The 18,547-nt window shown below is 44.0% G+C and overlaps 1 protein-coding gene across 1 annotated transcript in view; it reads right to left on the bottom strand.

The window, feature by feature from the left end:
- Positions 1-18,547, bottom strand: part of LOC138594264 (protein sidekick-1-like) — a 252,273-nt gene that overhangs the window by 118,582 nt on the left and 115,144 nt on the right. Inside the window, exon 5 of the mRNA XM_069665307.1 lies at positions 13,979-14,112. Within this exon, the coding sequence (XP_069521408.1) occupies positions 13,979-14,112 (134 nt within the window). The remainder of the gene's footprint in view (positions 1-13,978; positions 14,113-18,547) is intronic.

Below are 18,547 nucleotides of genomic sequence, written 5' to 3'. Positions count from 1 at the left end.
AAGCTGACTGAAGGAGGAAGCCCGTGTGCATGCCGTCTTCATTACTTCAACCATAGTTTTTTATTACTAGTGAATTTCAGTCAAAAGTAGTCCAAAAACTATCATCACCAATTCGCCATATTTGTTTACTCTAAAGTCACGTTTGAAAGCGAGAGATTTTGCGAGACTTCCAGTTTTGAGAGTCGGACTCTGGTTGTCGGTGAATGGAATCTGTTACTTAGTGGTGGGCTGCTTTGGCCACTGGTGCTCTCGACACACTATAGGAACATAACTGTTTATCTCTCATTATTTGTTGTCATGTGTGGGGCCAGGCCTAACGTACTACTCACTGGGCAGATTGAAACGTATGCTCTCTCTCAGAGTGCATGCTGGTACTCTCTTCGACCTGGTGGCAGCGATAACAGGCATAAAAAATGACTACATATAGGAACAGACAATCTTCTAGCTGATGGTCTGATTTCCTTTTGGTCATATAGAGGAATCAGTCTTAAATTTAGTCCGTATATAACCAGTTAAAAATGTCTCACAGTACATGTACGCTTGTGAAAGACCTGAGTTTGGGTATTAACGGTAAATTGATGCATCTTGGTTGAGTTTATTATCAATCACAAGCTTGTCATGTGGACGGGAGGAGACGACCTGATTAGCGGAGCACCTGCTCCACCTCCTCAGCTACCAACAAAACTAAACAGGTTCTCAATTTACACCATGATAGTAAATTTATATCCGTATCACCCTATAAACACATGGCAGGCACATATCAAGGAACCAATGACACAATCACCCCTCTCTTTTCACCTCTTCCCTCTGTCATTGAACATATTTCCCCTTCCTCAGCACCTCATCATCTCTCCTTCTATTTACTCATCCTTTATCTTTCTTCTGTTCCTTAAATCCAATCTTTCCTCTGCCGCCCCCGACCCATCATTCACCAGCTCCTCTCTCAATCTCTCTCTCTCTTCCACTCCCATTGCTTCAAATTAACATCTGCTGACTGGCCTGCTCCTCCAATAACCTGTTACAGCCAGCAGGAAGCATGGACAAGCAGAGACAATCAGCGTGTTCACATGCACTCTAATATTTCATTTATATTCGGGATACTGTGAAAGCTGTTTATGGAAAGCTTGAATATATCCAGTATGTGCTGATACAAGCTGGCATATGAAAAGCGTATCCCGTCGGGTTGCTCAGTTTGGAGTCGTGGAGCCTCCGCATTTTCAAACAGTGATAACTATCAAAATAAAGCTCCACCACCGATCACAGTGGGAAGACTGTAAAGCGTCTGTTGCCATGTAGAAAGCGTTCAACGTGAAGCCTCAGCTGGAGTGAAGCTCCTTTTCTGAATATTAACGTTCATGCACACTCACAGACTGACGCACACACACACACTCGTTTGTTGGAGGGCGTGTAGCCGGGTGGCGATAAGGGACAACCGTGTGAATGACAGGATCATTAAAACCACGAGCACCAGGCTACTTATTTGCGCACTTGACACCTCATTCAGCATCCTGTGTGTGTGTGTGTGTTCATGTGTGGTTGTGCATTTCGTCTCCCTTAGGCGGATGAGATTGTATCCTTTCAAAGTATTTATGTGGAGATGTGTGCATTAGTCAGCATCAATGGTGCATCAACTACATTTACGCCAACATCCTACACAATGACAACGCATTTCTGCATCCACATAATCCCATCTGCTTCATTCTCTTATTGCTGCAAGACACACTGATGCACACACACACACACACACACACACACACACATACACACACACATACACTGGATTGCAGCCATGATCCTTTTAAAACATACAATGACTCACCACTACATCCTCAATAAAAACATATATGTGCCCAATCAACTTCTAATGTACCAGCATTTATTCATCAATAAGCTACACCACAAAATCAAATGTGGGCTGTTACCTAGCAAACCATTGTTTAGCCATAGAAGCATTTGTCAGCAAGTAACGCGTCTATGCGTCCTAGCAACAGGTAGCTAGCGGCTCACTTAGCCTATTATTGTAAAGATAATTTGTTCCAAGGGCCCTTTCGTTATTTTTAACATGTGTAACGCTAGCTAGTCGATTGAGTTGAAACCAAAAACTTTTACATTTTAAAGTGTATTCCTCAGCCGCCTAAGAGTCCACCATCTCGTTTGAATTGGCGCGCAATGAATCTCGGGATACGTTGGGCTGCGAAGGATCCATCGATGCATCGATGGATCCTTTCGTGGCCCAGGAAAAGGAGGACGCACTTGCTAGACGCATCTGAAGGAGCCTTCCAATTGGGACCGCCTTCGACGCTCTGCTGTGATGCAATCGGCCTTCGAATACAGCCTTCGAAGGCCGCAGCCCCTAGATTGGGACACAGCTATTGAGTTTGGTGAGGGAATTAGCTCAGTGTAGGGTCAGGTGTGTGTGTGTGTCTAATTTCCCCTGATTAAGACCAGGTGTGCGAATGCTACATATTCCCTTGGGTTCCAGTGCTCTGAGCTGACTCTCACCGTCAGAGGTAGTGAGAGGTTCTCTGTGTTTCCTCTTGTGACTACGGATACAACTTCAAAAATAAGTGAAAATTCGACGCTCAGAGGAAGGCCGACAGTCAGTGAGGAAAATTGAGAGTTGATCTTTACTTAAAAAGAAGACATCCTCAAAAATGTGTGAAAGACAACTTTGGACGATGATTCATAAACTCCTGTGCCCTGAGTATAGGTGGTGCCTTGCTGTAGAAATGTTGGCAGAAACCTGTTGAACAATAAAACTTTTAAAAGCTTCATTTTGCCGTTGTGCCCCGGCCTCTTTAGCTCCTCTGCCTGTTCATTGATTCTTTGGAAGATTTGTTCCATCCAGCATCTGTGACTCCTCGCCTGTCTTCTCTCCCACAGGACACCTCTCTGACTGGCTTCCCTTTTGTTGCCTTCTTTTTGTCCATTGACTGCTTTACTCATGAATGGAAGAGGATTTGAAGACGGTTTCGAGTGGGCGTACGTCTGAAAAATGCTCTGACAAAGCGGAATGCACGGGCATCCGTCTTAATCCATTTCATCATGCTGTAAAACACGCTTTGCAATTACATCCATAACTAGGTGGAACAAGTAGAGCATGCACACAGAGGCACACACACAGTTGGCTTGTCATACTGACACAGTCCATGAGTCAGTTTCCTGTCCATCCTCCTGTCACTCCATCTCTCTGTCTGCACACTGGGGTTTTAATTATAGAAGCACAGAGGAGCCTCATTACACCGAGCGAGGGAGAGAGAGAAGGGACTGAGAGAGAGAGAGAGAGAGAGAGACGGAAGAAACAGACAGAGAGGGGAGACTGGGATCAACGGAGAGAAGTCTGATCCCTTTGCAGCTGAAATATTAAATATAATCACTCCAGACACAACCAGTGGTAGCAGGAATTAATCAAAGCACTGATTCATTAGCCAAGCTGCTTTATCAGAACGGCTGAGTATTAGTGCCTTTTTGTATGCGTGTGTGTGTGTGTGTGTGTGTGTGTGTGTGTGTGTGTTCCACATCTGTGGACTTCAAATGAGACTTTCAGCACAAAAAAAGGCTAATTGCAGTCCTGATGTGTCATCACAAGGTTAGATCTTTCAAATTCTTGTAAGCACAAGGCTGCAGGGAAGAACATTTGTAAAAATACTACAAAACTACAAAATAGTGGTTTTACTCATTCTTCAAGGTTAACGCTCGATTAAATGCATCAGGGAGTCTGTTAAGTGACCTTCAGGTTGGTTATCTACATAGCTTGTGGACAGATTCAGGCCTCCTACACAACCTCTTCTTCAGACTGGACCATGTTTCCTCACAGCTTGTGAACCATTAGGTGATTTTTAAGACACTAATTCACAATTTATAGGCATGGGAGTCCTAAAGCTCCATCTTCACTACAGGCTACTACAATCTTTCTCTCCATTAAAATGTTTTTGTTGCCTACAAACTTGGTCTACTTTAAAAAGATCTACTAAATGATCTCACCACGAGGAAAATGACTGATGAATATTAAGCTTTTAATCCATTTTAGTCCAGCTACAACTGACGGAACAGCGCAACTTCTGCTGTTTCAGTTCATTAAAGAACCAAAACACTAAACTAAACATGTGATATTCAAGAGCAATCACAGATGGTCCCAAAATGAGAGCTGGTGTGCACCAAAATTGTGAAGTTATTTGGCATGTAAGCCTGAACACACGGCAGCGTCTGAAACCCATGTGGTGTTTTCTCTTGTCTCTAAAGTCTGTTTTCAAAAGAATCTGATCAAATTGTTTGCTGCGAGAGCGGCTGTGTGAGGCTGAAGGCAAAAATGTCAGGACCAAAATAAGAGCGCTTCCACTGAAATCTCTTTATATACTTAAGAGTGTAGAGCTGACGCTAAGAGTATTGTTCATAATGAGTAATGTTTTTCAGCTTACTGTTAAAAGGCAAATGGACTGTATTTATATAGCTTAGTGCTTTTCTAGTCTTGCAACCACTCAAAACGCTTTTACACTACACGTCACATTCACCCATTCACACACACATTAAAACACTGATGGCAGAGGCTGCTACGTAAAGTGCCCAACTGTCAATCAGTATACCACCGGGAGCAATTTGGGGTTCAGTGTGTTACCCATAGACACATATCTTTAGTATATTTCCGTTAACAATAATAACCAAATTTGCACCTACACTGCGGATGTAGGTGAGGACAGCGGCCGAGCAGCGGAGGAGAAGCCCCGCCTACTCCCCGAACAAAGAGTCGCGTCATTGGAGGTCCAATATGCCCCATGAATGATCCGCCATTGCGATGTCACAACTCTCTCTTTCTACGGCTGTGAAAGTACCATCACTCAGTCAGTCAGTCAGTCAGTCAGTCACTCAGTCAGTCACATACAGACCCATGTGGAGGGCTGACCCTGGCAGTCAGCCAAAAAAACTTGAGGACAGCGCCGCTGAGCTTTCAGGCGTTGTCCGAGGTGCTGAAGTTGTAAACGCGCAGAAACAGGTGTATGAAACAGTCACTGACATTCATGATGTATGTTTGTTCATTCATGACATAATTCAAATGTATTCTAACCAAAATGTATGAGAGAATGAGGTTATTGTAAATTAGCAATCTGTACTGAAGGGCAGGGGAGAGGCGTAGGGGAGCTGACGAGCAGGCAGAACATGATGATGCGTCTTGACTGCCCGCTTTTAGCCAGAGCTGACATGTTATGCCACTTTGTCTCTGTTGTGTATTGCTCTGTGTTGCTTTATCTGAAATAGCTTAAACCATTTGTTCAGCCTTTGTTTCCTGTTAACCTAAATATATTCTTGACTAGTGCTGACTCTAGCCAGAGAGAGGTTTCCTACAACATCTCTCTCCACTGCACAGTGAATAAAACTCATCGGAACCAGCCACTGAATCGGACCTGAGGGATTATTTTTGTTGTTTGTCACAAACAACTGCTCATGAAGTAGCCAGCAACAGGTGCATCAAGTGGCCCACGTGTAATGTGTGGTACCTAGCTCTCTCCTTTTTGTGTTTATTCAAGTGTAATCTAATTTATTCTGCCTGTAGCATAAACACATGGAACCGCTTTGTAAATGACGTTAGTATAATCGATATCAACTTTTAACATCATCTTCCCAGTCACATTCACAGGTACGATTCTAATCTCCATGCTGCTGCTGTTGCCGGTCATACTTTAGCACCCACAGAAAAAGAGATCCCATGCGGGCCGGGCTCTGCTCGCTAAAACGAGAAAAGTTTCACAGCATCTGATTGTAACTGTGAAATCTTTGAGCCGTTTTTATCTGGCTGTTAAATGAGAAATATTGGCAGCTGCTTCTGAACACGGCCACACATTCTGCCGGTAATTAATTAAGAGCAGTCATTTGAGAGGCAGAGTGGGAGAGAAAAGATTCAGTGTCACTGTTCAGTGCGTACACCTGTGCTTTCATCAGGGGGGTGGAACACAGCATCCAATTTGGCTGTGGTTTTTGTTTTTAAGGGGTCACCAGACAAAAAGTCTGGGAGAGAATCATTATTCCACATGTCTGCCGGTGTTCTTCTCTCGCTGGTTTGACTAAAATCTCCTGAGACTTATTCCCTGACTCACACCAGAGGCAGCGGATTGTCTACCCAGGCAGAGCACACTGAGGCAGACTGTGGCACAGATCGTTATGTTGCCATGATGGTTAGAGAGGTTTCTGTGGGGTTCCTTGAAGCCAACAGAGGCATGACGCAGCAAAATGCAAAGACACTACAGCACATGATGAGAGCTGCAGCGCTGGAAACAACTAACTGCCATCCTACATTCAAGGTATTAAACAGGGCGCTGGAAGGTGTATGGATCTGGGACTGCATCACGCATTAATGTGTGCAAACACACAAACCACACAGGTTCCACCCCACAAACACACAATGGCACACTCGCGCTCTCCAGGGACACTAAAATACCTCCAATTAGACGCGCCACAGAACAACTGGGATGGGACCTGGAGCAAAGACACACACACATACTGATGTTTAGACACACACACATACACGCGCAGAATCCACGGCAGGCTCTCATTTAAGAGTCAGTGATGTGGAAAGGAAACATCTGGAGGGGAGGGAAGATTAGAAAAAAGAACAAATGGCACAGGGACACAGAGGCGTGCATAAAAACAACAACACACATGTTATCAGCGAGCACACACACACTTATACAAACAGTTTCAGTGTTCCTGATATGTCTTCTGTTTTTCCTCAGCTTTCCTAACCAATACAATGTGTATATGTAAAGCTACGTGTCTGTGTGTGTGTGTGTGTGTGGGTTATCCTGAGGTCAGCTGAGTCAGATGCTACATAAGTCTATTCTCCAGCTCCTGACATCGACCACTCTGTCACCCCAAGGCCGCCGGGCGACAGGCCACCCCGCTCGAAGGAGGCGGAGGGGAGAAAAGAGGGCAAACCTGAGAAAGGGAGTGATGCTAAACGGCAGACACAAGGGGAGTCTTCGACAGGAGGCGTAATCAAACTCAGACAGCCTCTCCTCCAATCAACAAGCCGAGGTAATCAAACTCAGACTCCCACTCCCTCCCTAACGCACACATACTATGATTAAGGTTATGAGAAGATATAAGGTTATGTTAGAATGCAGCAGCCGAACCATCCCTCTGCTCTTCTTCCAGCTCTCTCTCTCTCTCTGTGTCAGTGTGTCTCATCCGCTCTGCTTTTGTGATTGCCATTCTCTAGACTTGTGCTCTTTTCAGATGCCTCACTGTATACACCACTGCCTTCTGATTTTCTCTGTTCTTTATTCTGCAGAATCAAATTTATAGCTCGATTCATTACGGCGCGGAGCTCTGAGGCTTCAAAGGCGAGCTGCGGAAAAATTTCAAATAACTTCTTCCAACTTTCTCGCGTTCAAGAGAACTTGTTTCAAGTAACTTTGTTGCAGGGAGTCTGCATTGATTTCCGCCGTGCAGTAATTATGGAGGCGCCGCATGAGGAGGGTTTTAAAGGGAACTTTGCACATTATATTCATCAAGATCATTTCAGCAGTCATGGGAGATGCTACTCAGCCTGTGAAAGGAGGTGTAAAATGTCTGACTGGAGCTTGAGAAATAACCTGCATGATGTCACAAAGGCCATCTCAGCTTGGCGCTACAAGTGTATATAAGAAAGCTCGTGTTACAAACCGGTTTGTTGAGCATTTATGAGGCAACAAGAGTGCAACAAAAAATATTGTGTTTAGGGACCTGACGTCAGCACACCTGGGCCTCCGCAGCACTGATCAGTTATGTTGTGAAGCAAATCGCTGAGCAGCTGGAGCACTCTGTCTAAAAGGAAGCACTTGATAAGCTTCAATGTAAGCTGTAATATCCTCCGCTATTTTTGCAGCTCAGCAGTCATTAACAGGCGTGACATTACAGTCTTCTCTATAGGAAAGATAAAGGCGGCTGATCAACTATTGAGCCCAAAGCTGGGATCGCGTTTAAAGTGCTGCAGTAATTATACCCGTGTACATCCATCCTACCCGCTTTCTTCTCCTCTTCTGTTATGCCGCCTTCTGTTCTTTTCTCCTGTTTACCCTGCACGACCTCTCCCCTCACCTCCTCTCCTCCTCTCCTCTCTCCTGATGTTAAATATATGAGCTCCATGCATGTGGGATCATACTTCTTCATCTATGGTTGTGGAGCTCTCAGACTGTTTTGTCTCGTTCCTTTCATCTGTGCAGCGCAGGCCTTTGATGATGTCCAGATACGCTGAGTGTTTCTAGTATGTTCTGCATGTGTACATTTGCATGTCTGTGTGCTTTCATATGTGTGTGTGTGTGTGTGTGAGCGTCTACAGTGAGTTCTCTCTTCGGGGATACTTTGCTGCTCTAATGGTCTGATGTTGGAATCTACAAAGACCTCCACCGCTGTGAACTGAAGAAAAAGCACACAGACGTGCACACACTCTTCTGGGCAACAGGGAGACTGACTGCTGTTATGATTGACAGGCTGGAAAAGGTGTGTGTGTGAGTGTGAGTGTACTTAAGAGAGGCAGAGAGGGAGAGATGATAGCAGGTGCATGGAGCTTAATTAATTGGAGTTCCTGGGATCCTCATCTCCTGTCACCAAAAGGAATACCCTGAGGCCATTAAAACTCTCTTCTCTTTACTACACACACACACACACATTAAATGTATACTGTAACTAATTGACCAGACCTGCACGTTAAATCCAACCTTCCTTCCCTCAGATGTCTGTGTAGACTTAATCTGCTGTGTTTGCTTGATATTAGAGCATCTTGTTAATTAAATTCTTCTATAAATGAGCGAAATTAAACTTCTGTCTGTCTTGTTCAGTCTGCAGCGATAACTAACTGAAAACACCTTCTGTTAGTCGCCTGCAGCGATAAAAAGCTCCAGGAGTGTGTATTTAGAGGCGGTCTGTACTTCCTGTGATTACAGCGTGCGACCTCTCACCGAGCTGTTGAGCTGCTATCAATTGTGGCTGCTCCGGCTCGACCACGGACGACAGTCAGTGCTTTATATTTGCAGCCTTCTCGCCCACCTTTACAGGATAGTGGTCAGGGACATGCAGATAATTGATCTGTCAAGTAGGCAGGTCATGCAGCTGGCTGTGCACAACTTTCCTCGACTCTCACAGGCCTCAGCACGACTTTGACAAGCAGGTCTTACAAACGCAACGGTAACTGTTAATGGCTGCGCTTGGTTCTGTGTGGGCGTGCGAGGCTGTGTGTAACAGACATATAAGAGCTTCCTCCAGCAGCAGCCCTGACTTTGACAGGTTGTTGGTATCCTCAGTCGACACATATGACCCACTTCATTAGCGACTCACTTATTTTTTTCATCTACCAATCCTTCCTGCCTCTTCCTCTCTGATGAGGAAAAATGGGATCTAATTTATACTGAAGAAATTCTGAAAAGAAAAACAACGTTTTTGAAAATTGAAATTTGCCTGTACAGGATCAGAAGACAGCTGTGAACACCTGTCTTCAGATCCTGTACAGGCTGCTTAATGGAATGGAAAGTGAAAAGAGGGGAGACAACAAAAACACAATCTTCATGAGTTCATTCCATCGACTGTAAAAATAATGGAAGTAGCCACTGTGACGCCACCAATTGGTCTCTCGACTGCGGAAAAGAAGCCGAAATAACCAACCATGTTGGTTTACTGGAGCCTGAAGTGACCACATTTGGATGAGAGTGGTTGAAAAATGCCAGGTCATCAAAGTTAAACAGTCTGTCTGTGGCTGATCCATTAGCTTGTGAATGAGCTAGATTAACTTTCCCAGGAGTAGATTCTGTTTGTGGTGGTGACCGGCTGTAGGTGTTTATTTTTCAGACTAAACAAGTGGCGGACTCACCCTCGCTCGCCCGGTGAGATAGCGGCGAGTCGACACGTGACGGGAAATAACTTGTCATCACTACGGTCCGCTGTAATCTCTCCGGGGAAAAGCAAACAACTTCTGACTCCTGTTTACAGGCCGACGATTAAATAAATGTTTGATAAACACTGAACAGGCTGACAAGCCAGCTATGGCGAGCACAGTATACCAGCTACTTAGTGCTAAAATATATCAATACAATCATACCAGCATTTAACTCACAGATGAGAGAGATGGAGCACTTACTTCCTGCACGACCAGAAAGTTCCATAAATCCCACAGAGCGACGGATTAATTGTCCAAACTTTGAATGAAAAAAGTGCTCACTTGAGAATCAGCATTTTTTTGCACTTCCGCATTGGCTTCATTTTTCACCCCCGGAGGTTGCCGCTTCGTTCATTCACGTTTTTTTTTGCGTCAGTTAACCTGGTGAACGACTCATAAAGTCCATTAAATGTCATTTGCACAAATGGATTCTTTTATCCCTTAAATTTCCTGCTAGCAAACCATGGCCGATCTCCATCATCATCACCCCCCGTCTGCTGCTCAGAGTGTGCACTGCACTATGGATTACGTGTAACTGTTAGTATATCTAATACTGTTTCTCTAAGCGTTGTCATCTCGCTGGTCAGCATATGATCTGTGATAATCAGTGTAATCAGTGCAATTTGCTCTGTGCAGACACATGTAATGTTATCTTTTCCATTCCCAACACCAACCAGGCAACCAGAGGACTGCTAGAGGTTCGTTTTAGAGGCTTCACATAAAAAATAAACCAAGAGGAAATACACGTTGGTTCCACATTTGATTTGTTTGTTTTCATTTGTCTTTTCTCTCCCTGCGTCATTTTGACGCTCTCTTTATATCCTCACATTTTATTTCATTCCTCTTTCCTTTATTCCTCTCCCATCTCCACGACAGGTAACTCAATCAAACTTGATGCTTCATAACAAAGGCTATTTACCCGACAAATGTTTATTGTAGAATATACACACATATAAAGAGAGACAAACACACACACACATGTGCACGCAGAAATTTATGGCCGCAGACTGATCAGTGAAACATAACTATACCCTTAGAATCCCTGAAAAACGCCCAAGGGAGCCCTCCACTCTGACAGCAGTAACAAGGTGCTGTGCGTATATTTATGTCATTGTGTGTGTGTGTGTGTGAGTGTGTGTGCATGTGTGACAAAGGATGCCAAAGGATACAGCCCTGTAAAGAGAATCTAATTAAAAGTCTATACAGCCACAAGGGACAGAGCGCTCCCTCCCTCCCTCTCCTCCTCCTCCTCTCATTTAACCATAGTGAACACTTCAGCTGAAGGACTGAGACAGTAGAGTCTATCCTCTGGCCTCCAAGGAGAAACGATATGGAGAGGAGGCTACAGAGATAAAGAGATACAGCGATAAAGGCCGTGACCGAGGCAGGAACAAGGACGAGGCAAAAGTGTGACAAACTTTTCTTGTGATGTAGCCGGAATAAGGGCTGCAAGTTATTTATTAACTGCAGGATGTTTTCATTAAAATGGAACAAGCATAACTACAACTTTTAATCTAATGAAAAGTCTCTAAAACAGGCAGTTAAACACTCTAATTCTCTTAACACCACTAATAGCAGCAACATCTGGAGCAACACTGGTGAAAGAAGTGTTTCATTTGATGTTGAATTATCTCAGTGTTAGTTTGAATAACAAAAGAATAATGTCACGATAACAAAGGTTGATTTCCAATAGCTGGTCCCATTTTGGATCAGGCTTCAGACTAGTGAACTCCTGGGATCAAATATCAAAGGGAAGCAACTGTTTTATTGAATGCTTTCTCTCTTGTGGGAATCGATTGACTTCAATCAATTGGCTAAAGCCTCTTGGATATAGCCAAACAATGACTTTCTCTCATTGGTTAAAGTAACAAATGCCAAGCGAGAGGTAAACATATCAGCTGAGAGTAATTCAGACTTTTCCTGTATGTTGCTGGACTAAAGGCAATAATAAAACTTGACTCTTAAGGCGGGTATAAAAAACTCTGTGATCATGCTTCAACAGCATTCACAGTTTCCCCTAAAAAAGTTGTTATACCTGGTGGCAAGTATGTTTTGACAAGGCCTCTCAGTAAGACCCCACATCAATGGGGCAGCAAGGATTCCATCTCGGGCTGTCACAGTTTTTTTAACCGCGTCGGAACACTGAAGCCCCCCTGTGGTTCGGCGGTTGACCGCCACCCCAGCCCGCTCACAGAGTGTGTTTTGTTTATTTAACAACAGCTCATCCCCCAGACGGTAAAACATCATCGACATGAGTGAACACAGCATGAGCGGTGGAAATGTGAGTTTATTAACCACACTGAGTTCGTCTCCTTAATTGTTGAAATGAGATCTGTGGTGACGGGCTCGTTGCTGTTGCTGTAGCGGCTAAACGAGCATGTAGCGAGTCTGCGCGGTTAGAGGGCTGAAACAGCGGTGCTCTGACAGCCAGCTTTCTTCTGCTGGTTACTGTGATTTATAAAACGAGCTACATATTGTTTCGTTCTGTACGGGAAAGATGAGGTGCTTCCCCCGGGACGCATAGATGGTGAGTTTACTGCGCCCCTTTAGATTTTAATGCGTCAGAGTCGCACACCTGGTCCCTTTTTGGATCAGGCTCCAGACTGGTGAAACGCTGGGATCAAGCATCAAAGGGAAACAATTGTTTTATTGAATGTCTTCTTTCTTGTGGCCTTTGCTTGACTTCAATCAATTTGCTAAAGCCTCTCAGATTTAGCCATGACTTTCGCTTTTTGCTGGTGAAAGAACGCTGGTTTGAAAGAGGTGTCAAGGAAGCCATTTATGTTGAGCTGGAAGAACCATCCCTTAACAGAGGTGGTGGCCTAAGACACCACCTATCACCCACATGCGATGCCGTTTTGAATTCTCTGCCTGAAATCACACTCAGGGTCATGTGATCCACTAACACCAGAGGGTACTATAGACTCTCAGGGATAGCAGGTCAACAGCCAAGGGTAATGACTCCCCAACATCTGTTAGCATACTAATGACCTACAGAGGCTTATATTTCTAGCTCTGTCCACCAGTCAGAACTGAAGAAGCCTTAATATCACTATGATCACGATTCGACAGCATTCAGAGTTTCCCCCAGAGAAGTCGTCATACCTGGTGGCAAGTATATTTTGACGAGGGCTGGGCCCCCTGTCAGGAAGACCCTACATCAGTGGGGTAGCAAGGATTCCATCTAGTGTTAGTTAAAAAGGTCAATAGCTGATCATCACTCATGCACAGTGTGGGTAAAGAGCACTGATGTCAGACCTGCTGTAGTGCATTCATGTTTTGCACAACAGTCTCCGGTGACCTCTCCAACAATTATATCTATGTTTCCAGCTGAGCCGCCCCACTGCGTCTGGAGTTTACACAACTTCTTTAAAAGACATTTAAAGCTCAGGCCCAGTGGGAGGCCACTAGACGTGGAACGCACTGGTAGAAACCCGGGGTTAAACAACCAGCTGTGTTGCTGAGTCATCTCTGAAGGAACAATGAAGCCGTGTCACGTCAATTTCACTTGTTAACCCAGTTAAACTTTCATTCATATAATATCAACAAGCCCCTCGACTTAAGGGATCCGAGTCAGGATCTCCAGGATTTGGATCAAACAGCTTGCAAATAATAATGTGTGAAAAATTAAGGCGGCTACATCTGTTTTTCTGGAGTGTCAGACGCGTATTTAATCAACATTTCATATCCTCTGCTGCTCATCATCATTTTCAGGTCTTATCTGCGGGTTGTCAACAGTAATTAGGCTGCCAATCAAACCGACTTCTGCCTCCTCAGCTCAAGAAAAACGGGAGACTTCTATTAAAGCTGTGAGTTTTTACTTATATTTTAGTAAACTACATTCATTCAGCACAGAGAGCTCAATCAACCTCCCTAAAAGCTTGAAAACGGGAAGTACAATCAAATAATGAGCAAGCAGCAACTCTTAAAGAGCATAAAAGTCTTGTAATCCACATTCAGACGTCTGTGATTATGGAATAAAGCTGTGCTTCAGGGAGAGTTAAATATGCTGGATTGGTACATTAGATGTAAACTGAACCGATTCTGACTCACTCAAACCTTAAAGAGAGTTTGTACCTGAGATGCTCAGGTAGACGGCGGGACTCGTCATGTTCTCTCCCGTCATCTCGTTCACCGCCTCCACGTGGTAACGTCCCGCATCCGCCGCAGTGGTTGCAAGAACGACCAGCTGATTGTCCAAAGTGATTGTTCTGCAAAAACGAGACACACACACACACACAACAAGGGATTAGAAAGCACAATGACAACAAACCAAAAGATGCTGCTTCGTCTCCGACACTCCTCAAACTAAGGCTCAGATGAAAGGAGTGTTTACTACATGGATCATTTAGAATGCAGTATTGGGAGAAGAAAACATTGAATACAGTCATCAGACGGGAAAGAGGATTCAGAGAGCTTAAATAAATCTCTCCTCCTGTCTCAGATTGATATGTGGCTCATTCATTCTTTTTGGCCACTCTCCTTGTTTTCCTCTTCCTTCCGTACACTGATCCGTACTTGTTTCCACACATACCAGCAGAAATCAATACATACATACACAACACAGGCACTCAATCTAAGGCTGTTCTTACGTAAGTCTGCGTTGTTGCTGCTCAGGGGAGCATCAAAGCAAGAGTTGATTTTGGAGGTAGACGGCGTGGGAGAGGAGAGCAGGAGGGAGTCGAGGGGCGTAAGAAATAAATTTGTTGCGCTCAGATTTTCATGTGTTTGAGCTCGTGTGTCTGGAAACAGAAGCCGCCAGGCAGGAAGCGCAGGTTGATGTTTTTAGTGAAGTGCGTATTCGGCGTGTCAGTGAATGGAAATCATCCAATATTCTAACCTGAGCGCTGACACTGAAATAAAATCAATATGACCAAAGGGAGAATCAAGGATATTAAAGTGAGATGACTGTCTTTTATTCTTATGGTCTGTCTGTTCCTGTGCCCCTGCAGCACAGCTACACATATTGCATGCTGTGTTTAGATTTTAAAGCGACTGGACAAACTTGTGATTTCAAGCTACATAAATAATCAAGCAGTATGCATGAGCCTGAATACTGCTGTGTTTATTTCTAGAAATGTAGCTCAGCATAAGTTCAAGCAGGAAGACTGTGCATACCAATGACTGTATATATATGGACGACGCGTCTCCATCTGCTCCCATTGTACGAAAGTGATGCCAAAAACCCCTGTGATAGGCGCTGCCATCTTGCGTCATTTGGAGCCAGAGACTGCGCAGTAGAGATCGGCAGGTGAAGCGGCCGTAGCGACTTCCGCTAACCAAAACACACACTTAACTTGCAGCAAAGATCCCTCAAATCAGTGTGTTTAACAGCAGTACAGCGTCTTTGTGTTGGTCTGAAGCAGATGTTCACAGATATGGAAACTTCAATGACCTCTCGTGTATCGTCCTCCACTCTGCTAAACCGGAACAGATCGGCTGCAGGAGCCGTATTTGTCAACAGAGCTGTCAATCACCATTTTGACAGCATCAAATAACTAATTAAAAATAAACCTGTCAGAAAAATCACTCACAAACACTTGGACATAAATCAGCATGATAAGAACTAACTATAATGACAGAAACCATGTTTGAGAAACATTTATTTGATGTGTATTTTGAGTTTATAATTTGACTCATGTCCCATCTGTTAACATGGAGGAGGCGGGCTTTAAGACCTATACTGCAGCCAGCCAGCAGGGGGCGATAGAGATGTTTTAGCTTCACTTTTAGGGAGCTTGCTTGTTGTCCATCTTTTCATACAGTCTATGGTTCATACTTCATTCATTAGCCATCAGTCATTCATGTCACATTCTCTGTCTCCCTTCCTGTCTGGTGATCAGCTGATTATGGGCGTATACTATTTAAGCACTAAACCAACCAGAGTAAGCCTCAACGTCTGTCGACCAATCATCCTGTTGCTGTCAAATTTTAAATCTGTTCTCTCTTCCGCGGACTGTCTGTTGTTTCAGCTGGATCATTGCGACCCACTTCCACCCTGTTCACCTCCAATCCATCTCAGTGTCCAAGCCCAGCTCCTCAGCTCATCCTGTCTTCATCACCAGAAGTGTCTAGACTCCATCGGGGGGTATCCTATCCTGCTCTCGGCCTCTCTACCCTTTCAAGTACATGAGGGCATCACAGTGGGGTCTAACCGCCAAAGACTTTGCACATTTCATTCTTTCCAAACTTAATAATTGTTCACTCTTCATGACGTCTCTCCTGACTGAACGATATTTTCAGCAGACGCAAAGGCGAGAGGGTTTTATTGTATTTGGTTGGTGTGCATGTTCTGCTCACGTGAATATCAATTCAATAATGTGGAATAAAATTCAACTTGAGTGCAAAATAAGCTTAAATTATTCACACATAGTGCCCCTTTTGACAGACTAGTTACATTAAGCACTGTACAGTATATTAGCCTCAGTGGCAAAGTTTGCAGCCTGGTTGAGAGCACTTCATCTTTCAAAGGAGAGCTCTTCAGGCTAACTGGACCTGTGGCAGCCTGTTGATGCTAAGTAGCTCTGTTCTTCATTTGGTTGTCGAGTCTTTGCAAGAGACTGACCTTTCAAATTTAAATAAGCTTTATTGACAGTTGCACATCCTCAAAGAAACGGAGAGAGAGGACCAACATTCGGCAGGCGCATAAAAAGAACTTGAGCCACTTAGGCTGATTTGAGTCGATACCATATAATGTGTACCAACAACACACTGCAAACACTACAGACTTATTGATAGAGGCATTAATGTGGCTTGTAGCAGAGTCCAGATACATACAGTGTAAAGGTCTGCACTGTCTTTAGCAACACTTTGAAGTTGAGCACAGCTTCTTGACTTCCTGATGATTGATAATCACATAATACACTTCATATGCCGCCTGCTTTCCATTTAAGCTCCACCTCTATAAACAGCATGCTTGCACCATCAGATGGAGCTTAAACAATGTGATCCACCAGCTTAGAGATGTCTGTAATGACGTGCACAGAAGAACATGATAGTCCTTTACAGTACGCACCCAGTGACACAGTAAAGGAGTTATCTGTATATGCAATAAATGAAGATAGAAGCTATTGATTGAACAACAAATTGATTGAGGAGAGGAGGGGATGGAGGAGGACGTTGGTCAGTTTGACACACACTCCCACAAACACTCACACACAGAATTCCTCAGGTCTAATTTTTTTCAGTGTGATTTCCCAGGAGAACATCCACAAGAGCCAGACCCACAACCCCAACACTGACATTATTTGTGTGAGTGTGTGTGTGTGTGTATGCTGATGTACAGTATGTGTGTGGTGTGTGCTCTCAGCTGCATCTCACTGCCTGAAATAGAGGCTTTCACCAAACCTCTCTGCTCTCCTCTCTTTTTCACCTATCGCACAGTGAGGAAAGATTTTACACCCTCGCCACAGTCTATAATGCAATTAATAGCTGTTAAGCTCATTAAGTGCACTGACCAGCGCAATTTATCACATCTATTTTACCCAACACATGCTGATTAATAGACAGTGAAGGCGTGCCTCCACTTGCCTGTAGTGTCTGCTGGAGGAGAGAGCCTGGGTGGAGCGAAGTTATTAAGATTCAAAGTGAAAGGAGCTCAGCGGGAGGGCGGGACCGTGCATTAAAACAGTAAGATGGCTTATTAACAAGTGAATGAGTTACAAGTATTTCTACTTGTTGTAGTTTTCCTCATTCATATATATTTTTACCACAGACTGTATAAAAAGATGCAAGACATGACAGCTCCTTAAAAGTGAAGCCAAACCCTCTCTATCGCCCCCTGTTGACTGGCTGCATTATAGGTCATAAAGCCCGCCTCCTCCATGTTAACAGATGGGACATGAGTCAAACTATAAAATCAAAATACACGTCAAATACATGTTTCTCAAACATGGTTTCTGTCATTATAGTTAGTTCTTATCAGGCTGATTTACGTCCAAGTGTTCATTTTTCTGACAAGAGTAGTTTTAATTAGTTATTTGATGCTGTAAAAAGGATGATTGACAGCTCTGTTGACAAATATGGCTCCTGCAGCCGATCTGTTCCGGATTAGCAGAGTAGAGGAGGAACGGCGAGAGGAGCCATAATTAAAACAATCACTACAGTCACTGAAGTTTACATATCTGTGAACATCTGCTTCGGACCGACACAAGAAGCTGTTCTGCTGTTAAACACGCAGACGTGCGGCATCCTTGTTTCTCAGTGTGTGTTTTTGTAAGTGGCTACGGCGGCTCCACCCGCCGATCTTGACTGCACAGCTCTGGCTCCAAATTACGTCAGCACAAGCTGGCAGCATCTGTCACGGGGGGACATTTTGGCTTCAATTTTGTACAATGAGAGCAGATGAAGATGCCTCTTCAATCTTTATGAACAGTCACTGATTTGTACCAGTTGTATGTGAAATAACTTGTGATGACACAGATTTGCTTCCAACTCCCATTTGTTCCAGATTTCGAGGTCTAAAGCTTGGTTCTCTGTAAACTTTCATATGAAAAAGTAACACATTAAGTCTGCCAATATGAAGCGAGCCAACAGAGATTAGAGGACCTCAATTTGTGTGAAAATCACTTAAAAAATAATTATTATGTTCCTATTTGTTCCGAGTAGCCGGAGGGTTTCTAAAGCATCTCATCCTAAGAGCTACAA

Source organism: Semicossyphus pulcher, unplaced genomic scaffold (genome assembly GCF_022749685.1).
Source record: "Semicossyphus pulcher isolate SPU_LCO1_2020_fin unplaced genomic scaffold, fSemPul1.0.p SCAF_17, whole genome shotgun sequence".
In the NCBI taxonomy this organism is placed as follows: Eukaryota; Metazoa; Chordata; class Actinopteri; order Labriformes; family Labridae; genus Semicossyphus; species Semicossyphus pulcher.
The sequence above is the reverse complement of the archived record's forward strand: the minus strand, read 5'-3'. Positions and strand labels throughout refer to the sequence as shown.